General features: G+C 36.2%; 1 protein-coding gene across 1 annotated transcript; it reads right to left on the bottom strand.

Moving 5' to 3' along the window:
* Positions 1–10,143: 10,143 nt before the first annotated feature.
* Positions 10,144–15,809, bottom strand: LOC110646012 (phosphoenolpyruvate carboxykinase (ATP) 1). Its single transcript, XM_021799295.2, is given in 14 exon segments — positions 10,144–10,517; positions 10,677–10,845; positions 10,944–11,113; positions 11,236–11,414; positions 11,510–11,575; positions 11,738–11,911; positions 12,088–12,386; positions 12,610–12,710; positions 13,721–13,805; positions 13,902–13,953; positions 13,956–14,054; positions 14,220–14,386; positions 15,136–15,414; positions 15,650–15,809. Coding segments are annotated over 13 exon segments (1,968 nt in total). The 5' UTR covers positions 15,399–15,414; positions 15,650–15,809; the 3' UTR covers positions 10,144–10,373.
* Positions 15,810–16,188: the final 379 nt, after the last annotated feature.

The raw sequence follows: 16,188 nt of genomic DNA on the forward strand, positions 1-16,188 counted from the left end.
TAGGAACCTCAATGACCCTTATCTGGAGTCCCAAAAATTATTTTATGAATTTTTACCTGGGTCTAGGGCTCCTAGTTGCGAGAACCGCAACTTCCCTCTGGGTTACCCATCGCTTGGGCACCGGCTCATTTAACTTGGTTGTATTTTATTTCTAAAATATTTACTAAATTTTTCTATTTAATATTTGAGTTAATTATGGTTCCTCACTTTAGTTTAAATATTTTTCCGAACATTCTAGCTGTCCGGACCAACACCGGTCATCGGAATAGTAGAATGTACGGAGTTGCTACCGGGAGGGTGTTACAACTCTTCCCCTCTAATTTAAATTTCGTCCTCAAAATTTATCTTATGCAAACAGTTGAGGGAACTGTTGCCTCATCGTCTCTTCACTTTCCCAAGTTGCCTCCTCGGTGTTGTGGTGCCTCCAAAGCACTTTCACCAATGGAATCTGCTTATTTCTCAACTCTTTCACTTCCCGAGCTAGGATCCGTATGGGTTCTTCTTCATATGTCAAATCCGGTTGTATTTCAATTTCTTCCCTGGAGATGACATGTGAAGGATCTGAGCGGTATCTCCTTAGCATAGACACGTGGAATACATTGTGGATCTTGTCCAGCTCTGGTGGTAAAGCTAGCCTATAGGCCACTGGACCCACACGTTCAATGATTTCATATGGGCCAATGAACCTAAGGCTCAACTTACCTTTTCTTCCAAACCTCAGTACTTTCTTCCACGGTGACACCTTGAGGAACACTTTGTCGCCAACCACATATTCTATTTCTTTTCTCTTCAGGTCGGCATAAGATTTATGTCTGTCTGAGGCAACCTTCAGATTGGCTTTGATTAGTTTCACTTTCTCCTCAGTCTGTTTCACAGTGCAGCCCCACCCGGTTGTCTTCTCCCAATTCATCCAGACACCTGAGTTCTACATTTTCTCCCATACAGTGCTTCATATGGGGCCATTTGGATGCTAGCTTGGTAGCTATTGTTGTATGCAAATTCTGCCAGTGGAAGGTATCTATCCCAGCTTCCCTCAAACTCAATGACACAACTCCTCAGTATATCCTCAAGGACCTGACATATTTTTCATGTTATTGTTATCATTTTAATTCAATATTTGTATCAATTCCATTGGTTTCAATTGTTTACCTGGATTACTCTTTCGGATTGCCCATCCGTCTGAGGATGGAAAGCTGTGCTGAAGTGGAGTTGTGTACCCAAGGACTCATGCAACTTCTTTCAAAATCTCGATGTAAACCTTGGGTCTTGATCAGATATGATGGAAAGTGGAATTCCATGTAGTCTAACTATCTCACTGATATACAATTCTGCTAACTTCTCCAGTGAGTAGTCAGTCCTAACTGGCAAAAAGTGTGCTGACTTTGTCAATCTATCCACTATCACCCATGCTGCGTCATGTTTCTTCTGGGTGAGATGTAGACCACTTACAAAATCCATGGTGACTCGATCCCATTTCCATTCAGGTATGCGTATAAGCTGTAGCAAACCCGATGGAACTTGATGTTCTGCTTTGACTTGCTGACATGTCAAGCATTTAGTCACATAGTCAGCTATGTCCTTCTTCATACCAGGCCACCAATACTGAAGCTTCAGATCATGATACATCTTTGTACTTCCTGGGTGCATAGCATATGCACTGGTGTGTGCCTCTTTTAGAATACTGGCCTTTAATTCCCCATCATCTGGTACACACAGTCTTCCTTTGTAATACAGACACCCATCTGCTTTCACCTCATAGTCAGTTGCTTTTTCCTATGAGATTTTGCTCATAATAGCCATTAACTTTTCATCTGCCTTCTGTCCATCTAAAATCTGCTGTAGCAGGTTTGGCCTCACTTGCAACTCAGCCAAAATAGCTCCATCTCGAATCAAAGTTAGACGGGCATTCAATAATCTCAAAGTTGTGATGGATTTTCTGCTCAAAGCATCAGCAACAACGTTTGCCTTCCCAGGATGGTAGTCAATTACACAATCATAGTCCTTCAGGAACTCAATCCATCGCCTCTGTCTAAGGTTGAGCTCCCTCTGAGTTGGCAAATATTTCAGGCTTTTTGTGGTCTGTGTAAATGTAGCACTTTTCACCATACAAGTAATGCCTCCATATCTTCAGTGCGAAGATAATTGCTGCAAGCTCTAGGTCATGGGTAGGATAGTTCTGTTCATGTGGCCTTAGCTGCCTGGAAGCATAAGCGACCACCTTCCCCTCTTGCATCAATACACACCCTAACCCATTATGAGAGGCATCACTGTAGACCACGAAGTCCTTTCCTGACACTGGCTATGTTAACACTGGTGCCTTTGTCAACATAGCCTTCAACTTCTCAAAACTGGTCTGACATTTATCATTCCAGTCAAATCTGACATTCTTGTGTAACAACTTGGTCATTGGAGCAGCTATTAAGGAAAATCTCTTCACAAATCTCCTGTAATACCCAGCTAGCCCCAAGAAGCTTCTGACCTCAGTTGTATTTCTGGGAGGCTTCCATTTCATCACTGCTTCTATTTTCTTGGGATCCACCCTAATCCCATCAGCTGACACTATGTGTCCAAGGAATGCAATCTCATTCAACCAGAAGTCACACTTGGACAACTTAGCATACAGCTTCTTTTCCCTCAGGGTTTGCAGAACGATCCTCAAATGTTCATCATGTTCTCCCCTGGTCTTGGAATACACCAAAATATCATCAATAAAGACCACTACGAACCGATCTAAGTGTGGATGGAAGATACGGTTCATAAGGTCCATGAATGCTGCTGGTGCATTTGTTAGGCCAAAGGGCATCACCAGAAACTCATAATGCTCATATCGGGTTCTGAATGCAGTCTTGGGCACATCTACATCCTTCACCCTCAACTGATGATACCCTGATCTGAGATCAATCTTAGAAAATACTCTTGCTCCCTTCAACTGATCAAACAGATCATCAATTCTAGGCAACAGATATTTATTCTTCACAGTCACTTTATTCAGCTGCCGGTAATCAATGCAAAGCCTCAAAGTCCCATCCTTCTTTTTCATAAACAGCACTGGAGCTCCCCATGGTGACACACTGGGGCGTATAAACCCCTTATCAAGTAACTCTTGCAACTGAGTTTTTAACTCCCTCAATTCCATGGGTGCCATCCTATAAGGAGCAATAGAAATGGGTGCTGTACCCGGCAGTGTCTCAATAGCAAATTCGACTTCCCTTTCTGGTGGCAAACCAGGTAATTCTTTAGGAAATACCTCTGGGAAGTCTCTTACTGTGGGTATATCACTCAAGTTTGGCTTAGCCTGCCTAGTATCCACCACATGTGCTAGGTAGGCTTCACAGCCTTTTCTCATCATTCTTCTTGCAACTGTGGCTGAGATGACATTGGACAAGAAATCTGTCCTTTCCCCCACAACTGTGATCTCATTACCCTTAGAAGTTTTCAAAGAAATTCTCTTCAATTTGCAATCAACTATTGCCTGATGACGTGACAACCAGTCCATTCCCAAAATCGCATCAAACTCGTGAAAAGGCAACTCAATCAGGTCTGCCAAGAATTCATACCCCTGAATCCTTAACGGGCAACCCTTGTATACTTTGTTCACCACTACACTGTGGCCTAATGGATTAGTGACCAGAATGTCTTGGTCACTCTCCCCTACTAGTATCCCCCTTTCTGTGGGTAAATTGATGCAGATGTATGAATGAGTGGATCCTGGATCCACTAATGCATGCACAGGTGTATTGTAGAGGGAGAATGTAACCCTGATGACATCCGGGGCATCTTGCTCCTCCTAAGCTCTAATAGCATAAGCTCTGGCAGGTGGTCTGCTGTCAGGCCTTTCTGCTAGCTCAGACGCAGGCCTCTGTGATGGTCCCGCAGCCTCAGATTTGCCAGATTTTCTACCCCTCTGTGATGCAGGAGTAGGTCTGTCTACTTGTGTTGGAGCAGCTGTAGTAATTCTGCGTGAACAGTTCTTCAATTGATGCTCTATTGACCCACACCTTAAGCAGGCACCAGTCACTCTCTAACACTCCCCCTTATGCCATTTCAAACAGTGTGGACATGCAGAAGTTGCTGGGGCTGGTCCCCTGAACCCCATCCCTGGAGAGCTACCCACTGATGGTGTGGACTGACCTCTCCTAGGGTGAACTGTGGCCTGTGCCCCTGAGACTGACCTTGACCTTGTGGCTGGCCTGAACTCTGTGCAGAGGGACCCTTGAACCTCTTCCCAAGTGCAGGAGATGAACTAGACTAACCCGAGCCCCTCTTCTGCTGTCTATCCCTTCTGGTCTGCTCACTGATTCTTACTTTTTCAACCTTTATTGCAGCTTCCACTAACTTGGTAAATTCTGTGATTCCCAGGGCAGTGAGCTGGATCTTTATGTTGTCATTTAGTCCCTCTTCAAATCTCTTACACCTTTCAGCTTCATTAGGGACTATCTTCCTTCCGTAGCGGCATAATCGGACGAATTCCTTCTCATACTCGGCCACTGACAACTGTCTCTGCCTCAGATTAATAAACTCTCTTCTTCTCTCTTCCAGGTATACAGTACCCACATATTTCTTCTTGAATTCTGAGAGAAAGAAGTCCCAAGTTATAACCTTTTGCACTTCACTTTGATACCGTGTCCCACCATTCATAGGCATTATCTTGCAACAGAGATATGGCAGTCTCTAGGTTTTGTTCAGGAGTGCAGTGGAGTTGTTTTAGGACTCTGCCTGTTCTGTTCAACCAATTTTCGGCTGCAACAGAATCATCTTCTCTCTTGCCGAAGAAGTCCACTACTCCAAATTTTCTTAATCTTTTCAGGTGTGATTTCTGCTGTGGAGCTGGTGGTGGTGGTGGTGGTGGTGCTGGCATTACCCCAGCCATTTGTCTGAAGAATTCGGCCATTTGCTGGAACATGGCCTGTGGAGGCTGAGCAGGCTCTGCTTGAGCTGGCGGAGCAGGTTCTCCCATACCCCCAGTCTCAGCTGCTGCAGGTGGAGCATGACTCTCCACTTCCTCCTCAACTGCCCTTTGAGATGTAGGGTCCATATCCTATTCAAAATAAGAAAGACAAACAGATCTGCATTAGTGTCACCTCGACTCTTACAAATGCAATGCATGGTATGGACTCAATCTAGGCCCAGAAACGCCTAAACCGTGCTCTGATACCACTAAATGTGACACATCTTTCCCGTGTCAAGATATGCAGGAGTAAGCAATGTCACACGATTATGCACACTCTAATATACCTTAATTAATTTTTATCATGCTTTTGAATATAACTTGTGTAATATAATGTATTTGGGCCATTTATCGAAATTATAATTTATTTGAGGTTTCGAAAATTTTAAAGAAAATCCGGCAAAGTACCAGCTAAAAATGGAGAAAACAGTTCTTCGGAACCTGTGAAAAACACTTCCAATAACCATATTCAATCATCTCAAACTCCAATATCATCAATAACTCAATATTTTTCAATTTCAGTTCTCAATCATCATTTCTCAGGGTACTCCTATATAAACAACAAATAAATACTCAAATTACTTCCATACATAACCATAAATCTTCATTATTTACATGAACCTCAAAATACATTACATAAGTTCATTTACATATGAGAAAATAGAAATTTAGTTACAAAATACCAAAATGACACCTAGTGTCCTACCAATGCACTGCAGAAGTTGAGGTGACACGGACACTGTGCAGAACTGAAGGATGGACTCACCCAGTCTGCGGTCTACTGGGCTCACGATCTGTATCTCCAGAACCTACACGTGGCAAAAGCAACGCGCTAAGCAATAATGCTTAGTGGTGCAATAATAAAATAAAAGAAATAGCAAGAAAACAAATATGTAGTGAATGTATATGTTTTATTCGTTTTGAATTTGTACATCATTAACTTTGTCCACTTTCATTCATTTGGTTGCCCAAGTAACCTATACTAAATGACTGGACTGGATAAATGGGTAAACTGGCACTGGGTATCTAGTACCTCGGGCCGTCACACCATCGGTCACATATGCATCTCCCGGTGTGCAACAGAACAGCTAACAAGCTGTAAATAATATCAGGCACAAGGCCACATCTCAATACAAGGTCAGAATGGCTAAAAGCCATGAAATCACAGAATGGCATATTGCCATGTGCAGTACTGCTAACTGAACTCTATTGGCATGCCAAACTATCCAAACCAATCTAGTTAGGTATACTAGGGCATTTGATACTTTTGAATTCTTCAATTTTTGAATTTTAAGTTTTGGTGTCACTATTCACCTCATTAGTCAACAAAAATGTTGACTTTTGGATAGAAAATAGGTACATTAGTTTTAACACTCCCAATGTACCACATTTTACATTTAAAACTTGTTGGAATTGAGCACCCATACCATTTCTAAACTTAAAACCAAGAGGGCAGAATTTTCAGTTTTTGAAGCCTAACTTTACTGTCTTTCTTCTTCTTGGCTGCCAAAAGGTTATGCAAGGTGCAAGGATGAATTTTTGTGAAAAGAGTAGGAGGATTTATGGTGAAAAGATGAGAGAAATGAAGTTTTGGTTGAAATCAATGGAGGGAGATGGGGAGAAGGGTTTCGGCTGGTTGGTCCAAGGGAATAAGATGAATTTTTTTTTCTTCTATTTTCAGCCTCTTTTATTGGTCTTAAGTGTATTGGTTGTATGGTGATTGGTGGACAATTTTAAATGACATCACAATGATGTCATAAATTGCATATATTGTAATTTTTTTTTCTTTTCTTTTCTACTAACTTTAAATTAATTTTTCATCAATATTAATTCATATTTTATGTCAAAATAATTATTTACTCAACTGGACAAGTCGGCCAAAAATCACCTCTGAAGGCGAAATGACCAAAATGCCCTCCGTTTGGCTTAATAGGTCAAAATTGTCTGTACCGATTGAAAAATTTTCTAAATATTTTCTTGGCATTCTAATGCCATAGGAACCTCAATGACCCTTCTCTGGAGTCCCAAAAATTATTTTATGAATTTTTACCCGGGTCTAGGGCTCCTAGTTGCGAGAACCGCAACTTCCCTCTAGGTTACCCATTGCTTGGGCACCGGCTCATTTAACTTGGTTGTATTTTATTTCTAAAATTTTTACTAAATTTTTCTATTTAATATTTGAGTTAATTATGGTTCCTTACTTTAGTTTAAATATTTTTCCGAACGTTCTAGCTGTCCGGACTGACACCGGTCACCGGAACAGTAGAATGTACGGAGTTGCAACCGGGAGGGTGTTACATATTTAGTATTTACTCAAGATATTTAATATTTCATTAAATCATAACAAATTGAGAACTATTATTATTATTATTATTATTATTATTATTATTATTATTATAAAGAAATAATAATTTATGGCTATTAAAAAAATTATGACCATTAAAGGCCACTGATTTGAGAGAAATTCGCAACTTATTTATATAAAGTTTATGGTTAACGTTTTAAAATTTTAATACTTTGAATAATAACATTAAAATTCTTTTGATTAAAGAATAATTTTTTTAAATTAATAATGATTTAATAGCATAATTAAATTTGATATAAATTTTCTCTATCTCTCCGCATATAAATAATTGATACTTTCTATCATTTGACATACATCAAATCTTTTTATTCTCAAAATATTCTCTATTCATCTAATTACTCTTAAATTTTCTTTTAATTTACTCTATTTTGTATATTATTTATTTCAAGAGTTATTAAGCTCAATTAATAAATTTTATTATTTTTAATTATTATTTTACTTTTTTCACTCTATTAAGCATGAAAAAAAATTAAAATATTAATTTTTTATAAAAAAAGAATTAAATTGACACAAATTATGAATTAAATTAAAATAATAAAATAAAAATTAATATTATATTATAGTTAATTAATATAAAGTTAACCTATATTCTTTATATAAACTCACCAAAATGCATAATCTATACTACTTTTAATATAGCTAATACAAAATTTTCTTAAAAAGTTGAAAGTTATCTTTCCATTTCCTTTTTTTTTTTTTTCATTGGATTATTTTCCTGTTTTAGTGAAATAGCTATATTTTTATACATAAAAATAGAATCACATAAAAAATTTGACTATAAATAAAAATAATTAAAAAGATTGGCTGAAGCTAAATGAAAAAATAGAATGTATATAATAATTTAGTCAACGAATCAAATGTTAAAATAGTCAAGTTTATAATCTTATAATATTAGATAGCAATTTAGTATCACCCAAATTATTTTACCGATAATATTAATAAATTTTAAATTATTTTTTAAATAAAATAATGTTACTATATTTTAAATAGAATAATTATAAAAACTACCATTAATTTATATATAAAAATAATTAAAAAATGTAATTTTTTAAATAATTTTGCCAAAAATTAATTTAAAAAGTTAATATTAAAAAAATAAAATTTATTTAAATAAAATTAATTAAGCAAAAAATTTTTTTAAAAATTAATTTAATAATAAAAATTTAATATTATTTAAATTATATATATATATATATATATATATATATATATATATATATATATATATATATATATATATATATATATAGATACACACTATCATATATAGTATGAATATTTCACTAGTATGTATTTAATTACTGTATCAAGTTAGGCTAAGCAAACACCTATTAGACTTATCATGATTTAAATTGAAGCTAAAAATCAAATTAACATAATTTACAATTGCAATTGAATCTAATCATTAAATTTATTAACATTAGAAGCAAAATTATAATAAAACCAAAATTAAAATCATAATCAAAATTTAAGTGAATCATGTAATTGAAATTCAATTCTTTAAATTTTAAATTAAAATTACGAATTCCAACTTATACTCTAACTTTACCTTATTTTATTTTTAATATAGTTATTATAAGCTCGATTAATAAATTAAACATTAAAATTTTATATATTTTGATTAATTTTATGTAAAATTTAATATAAATATTTAATTTATAGTTATTAAATTTAATTTTATATAAAATTAGCTTATATTAGAGGCAAAAGCTGGCTTTATAATGCACAAATAAATAGGAAAAGGAGTTGTTAACCAATACGATAGAGTAACAAGTTCCTGCAAAAATGGTGTTCGAGAAAATGCCTAAGTGGCCTTGAAAATTTGAACTTATATCGTTTCACTTGTTTTTCTTCATCTCATTGCAGAATGGGAACCAAAGAAATGTTGTTAGTAATATTCCAGTATTATAATTCTCGCATCAAAATAAATAAGATGAGTAAGAAATATATAAATAAAATGAAACTATTATGTTAAAGTTTTAAATTAAATATAATGTTAAGTTTATGGAAAATTTTTTTAGACAATTTGGACTCTTTCAATCTTTAACAAAAACTGTTTTAAGCTAAATTAAAAGAGAAGATTTTCTAAATTTTCAAATTTTTTTCAACTCTGGAACGATTAAAAGCCCAAAATATTTGGCCTTTTTCACAATTTAGGGTCATGCATGCTTCTTTCAAAATGGCTTTTTATTTCCAGTGGAAATTTTGGGTAGGAAAATATGAACTTGTGAATATCTAAATTATTCAACAAAGAATGTGAAGCTCTGGGTAAATGAAAATGGGTTATCAGTCACAATGGTGCAGTCTTGCAGAAGCTTGATAGGAAATGCATACAGTGACTTGTTGGAAAAGAGGACTCGCTGCCATCGCTGTTCACTCAAACAGCAAGCCAGCCCGATGCCAGATAGCACACTCAGTCTCAAATACTTGCTCAGTGCCAGAAAGCACATTGAGTCAACAACTTCTCCACTTGATTTTGCACATTAGAAGGATTTTGCCATTGCAATGTTCCATTATTTTCAATTATTTCCCCTCACCTTGGAAATCCACAGTTCAAAGATGCGATAATCAACAAGCAACAACAACTAATTAGAGTCGGCTATATGAATCATTTTTCAAGTTCAAAGATGCGATAATTAAGACGATAAAAATATAATGAAAGCAGCTGCTATAATTGGCATCGCTCAAAAGGGCTGTTGGTCTTCGAGGAGTTTCAGTCGTAACAAAAAAAAAATAAGCATCAGCAGCATCAATTCAACACAACACATTCAACAAGCAATAAAAGGGAAGGGGAAAAAAACGCTAACACACACAATCACTCACCACGAACTGGACAAAACTCTTGTATTTTTTTTTTTCATTTTTTTTTATGGATTAAACGGGGGATTGTTAGGCAGAACTTGGAAGTCCCGCCTCGTTACAGAGAGACTTGCAGGAATGCTACTATAGTTATAAATATATCCTGACACAAATAACTACAACATTCAACCTAACTCTTATTCTATCTTGTCTACTCCAACTCCTCCTGGAATCATCTTCCTGTTCTCCTTTCGGTGGGAATTAAAATATCGGACCAGCTGCTAGGATCTCCTCAGTGAGCTTGTTGTCCTTTCCAATCTTGAAGTCGGTGAAAGTTGTAAAGTTGTTCTGGAACAGACCAGCCAGTTTCAACAGTGTCTCATTGTAAGCTTTCTTGTCTGACCACTGCAACCCAAAACTTTAAAAAATTAGTGGTATAGAAAAAATGCAAATTATTTGATATATTCAGATTTAAACCAGGTGGGAAAAAGCTCAAATTATGTGAAATAGCAAATCATAACCAATTGATAGAAATATGAAGAAGTAGAGAAATAGGCTACTGACAGTGTTCACAGGATCCAGGATTTCAGAAGGCACTCCTTCGACCTCTGTGGGGATCTCAAGCCCAAACACTTTAGTTTTCTTGTAATTTGCCTTCAGGAGGCTGCCAGAGTGTATGGCATCAATGATTTTCCTTGTGTATGCTAACTTGATACGGCTGCCTGACCCATAGCTGTAGCATACCAAACATACACCAGTTCAGCATTTCTAGAAAATGGTTAATGCAATTCTGATTGAATCACCCTTTATGTAAAATATTGCAGAACATACCTTCCACCGGACCAGCCAGTGTTGACAAGCCATCCTGTTGCACCATGCTTCTGCATCTTCTCAGCCAGCATAGCTGCATATTTGGTAGGGTGCAACATTATAAATGCTGCACCAAAGCAGGCTGAGAATGTTGCCCGGGGTTCTTTCACACCCTCTTCAGTGCCAGCCACCTACATTTATCATCATGAATTTAATTGTCAAAATGTCATATGCATTTCATTTACAAGTGTTTGTCCATATTAAAGACTATATTAACTGTAGGCCTGATAAGTCATTAGTCATAAATAATTACCAGTGCAGTGTAACCACTTATGAAATGGTACATGGTCTGAGCCAGGTTCAGCTTGCTCACAGGTGGAAGCACACCAAATGCATCGCATGCCAAAAGGATTACATTCTTGGGGTGTGGACCAACACAGGGTATCTTTGCATTAGGAATGTACTCAATAGGGTAAGATGCTCGAGTATTCTCTGCAACAGCAAGAAAATTTCCTCAAGTTCAATCAATTGTAAATTTTAAATAAATTATCTGGTTCAAATTGAAATCTTCAAGCTGTTCCATTCACCTGTAACTGATCTGTCAACATAGTCCACCTCACGAGTGTGCTCATCAAATACCACATTTTCCAAAACTGCCAACCATAAACAATTGCATCAATTCACCCTCTGAAAACTTGCCAAAACTCAACTAAATAATTTATCAGTTTCATCCAAGAAATACAGCCTCTATCATTTTTAATTTTCTTATACTGAAGTTTCTAGCATAACCTAAACTTTGGAGATCAGAATTATACCAGTTCCAAACTTGATGGCATTCCAGATATCAGGCTCCTTCTCCTTTGAGAGATCAATGCATTTGGCATAGCACCCCCCTTCAATATTTGACACTCCAGTCTCAGTCCAGCAATGTTCATCATCTCCAATTAGGTACCTATTTGGATCTGTAGACAAAGTTGTCTTGCCAGTACCTGCACAAATCAAAATGGACTCGTGAATAACAATGGAAGGCACAGGAGAAACAATAAGCATATATGCCATATGTAATTTCAAATCTAAACAAAATGTATTTAAGATAAAGTTAGAAGGCACATATCGTTTGGCTGGATTGGTACCACAACGTGACCATGACATGGTGATACTATACCTGACAATCCAAAGAAGAGGGCAACATCTCCATCTTTTCCCATATTGCAGCCAGAATGTAGGGAGAGGATTTGGCGCTTAGGCATGAGATAATGCATAACACTGAATAGACCCTTCTTCATTTCCCCGGCGTACTGTGTGCCGAGGATGACCATTTCCCTTCTAGCTAAATTCAAATCTATGCTAGTAGAAGATGTCATGTAGTGTGTGTAACGATTACATGGGAACTGACCAGCATTGTATATAGTGAAGTCCGGAGTACCAAAATTCTCCAGCTCTTCAGGAGTGGGTCGGATACACCTGCCACCCACCCAGTTATCCAATTGCACACACTTAGCTCATACACCATACACATTTTCTTACCACTTTCCTCCATTGTATGGGGGGATAATATCCAATTTATGATATCATAATTAACATAGCATCAAGGATAAAGGAGACTTATCTGGCAGGCTTGGGCTTTGTGGAAGAGAGAAACAGAAAATACTGCTATTAAATGATAATAATTCCAATTTTTACTTACATGTTGTGCATGAACAATGAATGGTAAGCTCTGGCAGAGACAATCCGAACTTTGATTCTGTTCTCAGGGTCCCAGTTCAAGAATTGATCATTTACAAAGACCTGGACATAAAGATTCACTCAATTGTCAATTACCATTCCCTTGAAAATCTAATATGGGTGAGAATGTGAATAGACTGAACATGTGGATGATTATTACCTTGAACTGAAAGTGGATACATACAGGAAAAATTCTTTGAAACTCTTATTGACAAGTGAAATTGCACTTTACAAGCATATAAACATCTAATTTTTAGCTTACACTTCAAAATGTATAGATTTTTTTTTTCAATTTTTCATAATTTCAATTACATTTCTTCATAGTTAAAATATAGATTTGAAAAGGGGTAACCTGAAGTTTCATTTAGAAACATTTTTCCTTTCTTAAACAGCATCTACCATCAACTCAGTGAAACAAACTCAGCCACTACATTGGAAGCTAAATACTCTAGTTTGCAGAGTTGCAATATGATAAAACTCTTTTTTTTTTTTCTAAATTACTTTCATTTTTACAATAGAATGGCCTCATCTTGCACAGGCATGCTGTGTTCCAATCACTGGATCCATTTCTAATAATGGATTATGTTGACTAATCACCTGCTAAGATTGCTATTTTTCACTTGTGTTAAGCAGCACTTGTTGATGATTAAGGCAAGTTGCTGTTAGCTGGATAACCAAGTAAGAATTCATATATATCTGAATGTATTTAATCCTAGACACTTGCTAATGTTATCCTCTTTGCTAAATTCTTAATTTGATAGATATACTGGCGAAAAAAGAGAACTTAGAGAAGAATGATACCACCACACCATTATCATCCAAAAGTGAACACCTCCCAAGACAAAACGTAAGGCTTATCTTTTTCATATAATATATTTTGGAAATCCCACCTTCAAGAATCAAGATGTGAATTTCGTAAACAGGTCACAGGCAGACATGAAAGACACGGAAGCAAGAAATAAAGATACAAAAAAGGTAATAAACCAACAAAGTTCAAACAGAAACATTATAGTTATAATTAAAGGGGGAAAAAAAGGAAGATAGGCCAGGGGAAAAGAAAAGTTGATAAATACCTTATCCAAAGAATTCAAGTAATCAACAGCTCGTTCCCTGTTAACCATGAAAGTGTGCTCGTCCATTTCAATATTAGGTGAGCCCCTGTAATTACAAAGAATAATTAATTGAAGTGGACATACACAGTAATAAGTAATTAATTAAAGGAGACTAATCCATAATTAACAAGAGGATACTTACTTTCCCCACCAAAGCTCCTCGCTTGTGTCATCATCCTTGACAACACGCTTACTCTGGGAGCCCGGCCAGTCTTAGCACCAGAGAGGGTGGCCAATGCACCAGTAGACGTAATAAAAGACCCTTTCTCGTACTTTATGGCCTGCTCATAAAGCTCTGCACCAAATCCATAGATTTATAAAGAAAACATCACTTCATTTATTTTTTTAACTTGCACTGCTTGCATTATTAACTTGATCTGTAGTTTTTGTATGTAGATGCTGATAACATTAATTGATTCATTAATGTGCATTATGAAACTAATGATTTACGAGTAATTACCAGCAGGTGAGAGGTTGTAAAGAACATGAGTGAATTTTAAGGCGCTGTCACTGACGCTGATGGGTGCAGTGACGTGGTGATCTTTTGAAATGGGCTGGATCTTGTTAGCCGGGTCTCCTCTCACCACCTTGGGTCCGGTTTCTCTTGTCAGCGATGCCAAAGATGCACTGTTCCAAAAAAATTGTTAAAATCTTATGTAAAATAAAATAAAATCAGTTTTTAGATTTTACCTTTTTCTTAAAAACAAAAAATCTCAGAAAGAACACAATCAAAAGACCTACTTCAAAAATTGGAAAAAATTTATTTTTATTTAAGTTATATTAATTATAGATTAAAAATTATATAAATTGATATATTTTAATTTCATTTTGATTCTGAAAATTATGAAGCCAATGCAACTCAAATTGATATTTATTAAAAATTATAAAAAAAGTAATCAGTAAATATAATGTATAAAGAAATTTATAAAGATTTACATTAAATTATATTTTTTAATTAACAAAAAATAATAATTTAATTATTTAATTTAATATATATTAATAAGAATTGAATTATAAAAATCTCAAAAAGTTTCGCATGAATTTGAAATAAAAAATATTGGTTTTGTAATTTATTTTGTTGGGTTTGATTTTAACACTCTTCAAACCAATTTAGTCGATTTGTGTTGAGTAAATACGTTGAACCGATTAAACCGACCCACATTCACCCGAAAGAACAAGCAAAGCGGCTTAAATATTCCAGAATCTCCGAACGTGTCGTTTCTTGAGTGGGCCAACACCCGCCCACAAAATACTCCGCAGTACATCTGATCATCCGTCCGAACCATCTCATCTCGGTGCGTGTTCCACATTAATTTTCCTTCGCAAACAAGCACCTTTTTATTATTATAGTATGCGTCGCGGATATAACATTATACCTGATGGACTGGAGCTGCTGTTTTTGGCGTTCTTCTTCAGAGACAGCGGCGAAGGCACCCTGAATCCCTTTATTAGGAGTGGAAGGCGCAGATTTCTTCTTCTGAAGAGAGTGAAGCTCGTCGATGGTCTGAGCCTTCACGGTGGGTGCGCTCATATCGTGGCAGATCCCGTCATGTTTGTCGCTCGTCGTGATCTTCCTCAAAGGTGACTTCTGGGTCGCCGTTCCATTCCCATTAATCTTCACCTCTCCATTGGTTGCCATCTCTCTCCAGTCTCCGCTGCTCAAAGAGAATATATAAATATTCAGTACAAAACATATTTATAAAAAAATACATGACACCTATAATTGCTCATTCGATGCTTCAGAAGTGGCAAACATTAGCGGCTGTTTTAAGCCATCGTAACATGTCCTTGACAATTTTATTTAACGATTTCTCTTGAATGTTTAAAACAAAAATCGCTGGTTTTAAAAGCGACACTGCAAGAAGGAGAAGAAAAAGGAGAAGAACAAACCAGCAGAGTGAAAGCTATTAAGCTAAGAGCTAGCTCGCTCGAAAAGTTAAGAAGTGATGCGATCGTGAAATAGAAAAGTATGCTTATAGCAAGAGTGATTAATGAGAAATGATGCGAAAATGGAGCAGGCAACAAGTCCCTTATAAAGGGTTCAAGTGGGGAGATTAACCAGAGTTTAACCGGAGATCAAGGGAACCATGGTTAGAATTTATCCCTTGCATTGCATTGGTCAAGTCAAGCTCCAAATAAAAGAAAAATTCCTTTTTAAATCAGAGAAACAAACTGTGGGGTCATGATAACACCGGATCGATATCTGGTGGTCCCCATCCCATCGCAGCTAGTTGTTCTCTATTCGCAATCTTTTTTTTTTTTTTTTTTTTTTTCTGTGGGAGGCCAATTTGAGAGAAATTATTTCATAAAAATATTATTATTTTATATATTAAAATATTTCTAAAAATTATTAAAATTAAATAATTAATTTCATACATTTCGAGATATTCAATTATTATTTTTTCAATTAATGTAACTAAAATATAACA

Source organism: Hevea brasiliensis, chromosome 7, assembly GCF_030052815.1.
Source record: "Hevea brasiliensis isolate MT/VB/25A 57/8 chromosome 7, ASM3005281v1, whole genome shotgun sequence".
In the NCBI taxonomy this organism is placed as follows: Eukaryota; Viridiplantae; Streptophyta; class Magnoliopsida; order Malpighiales; family Euphorbiaceae; genus Hevea; species Hevea brasiliensis.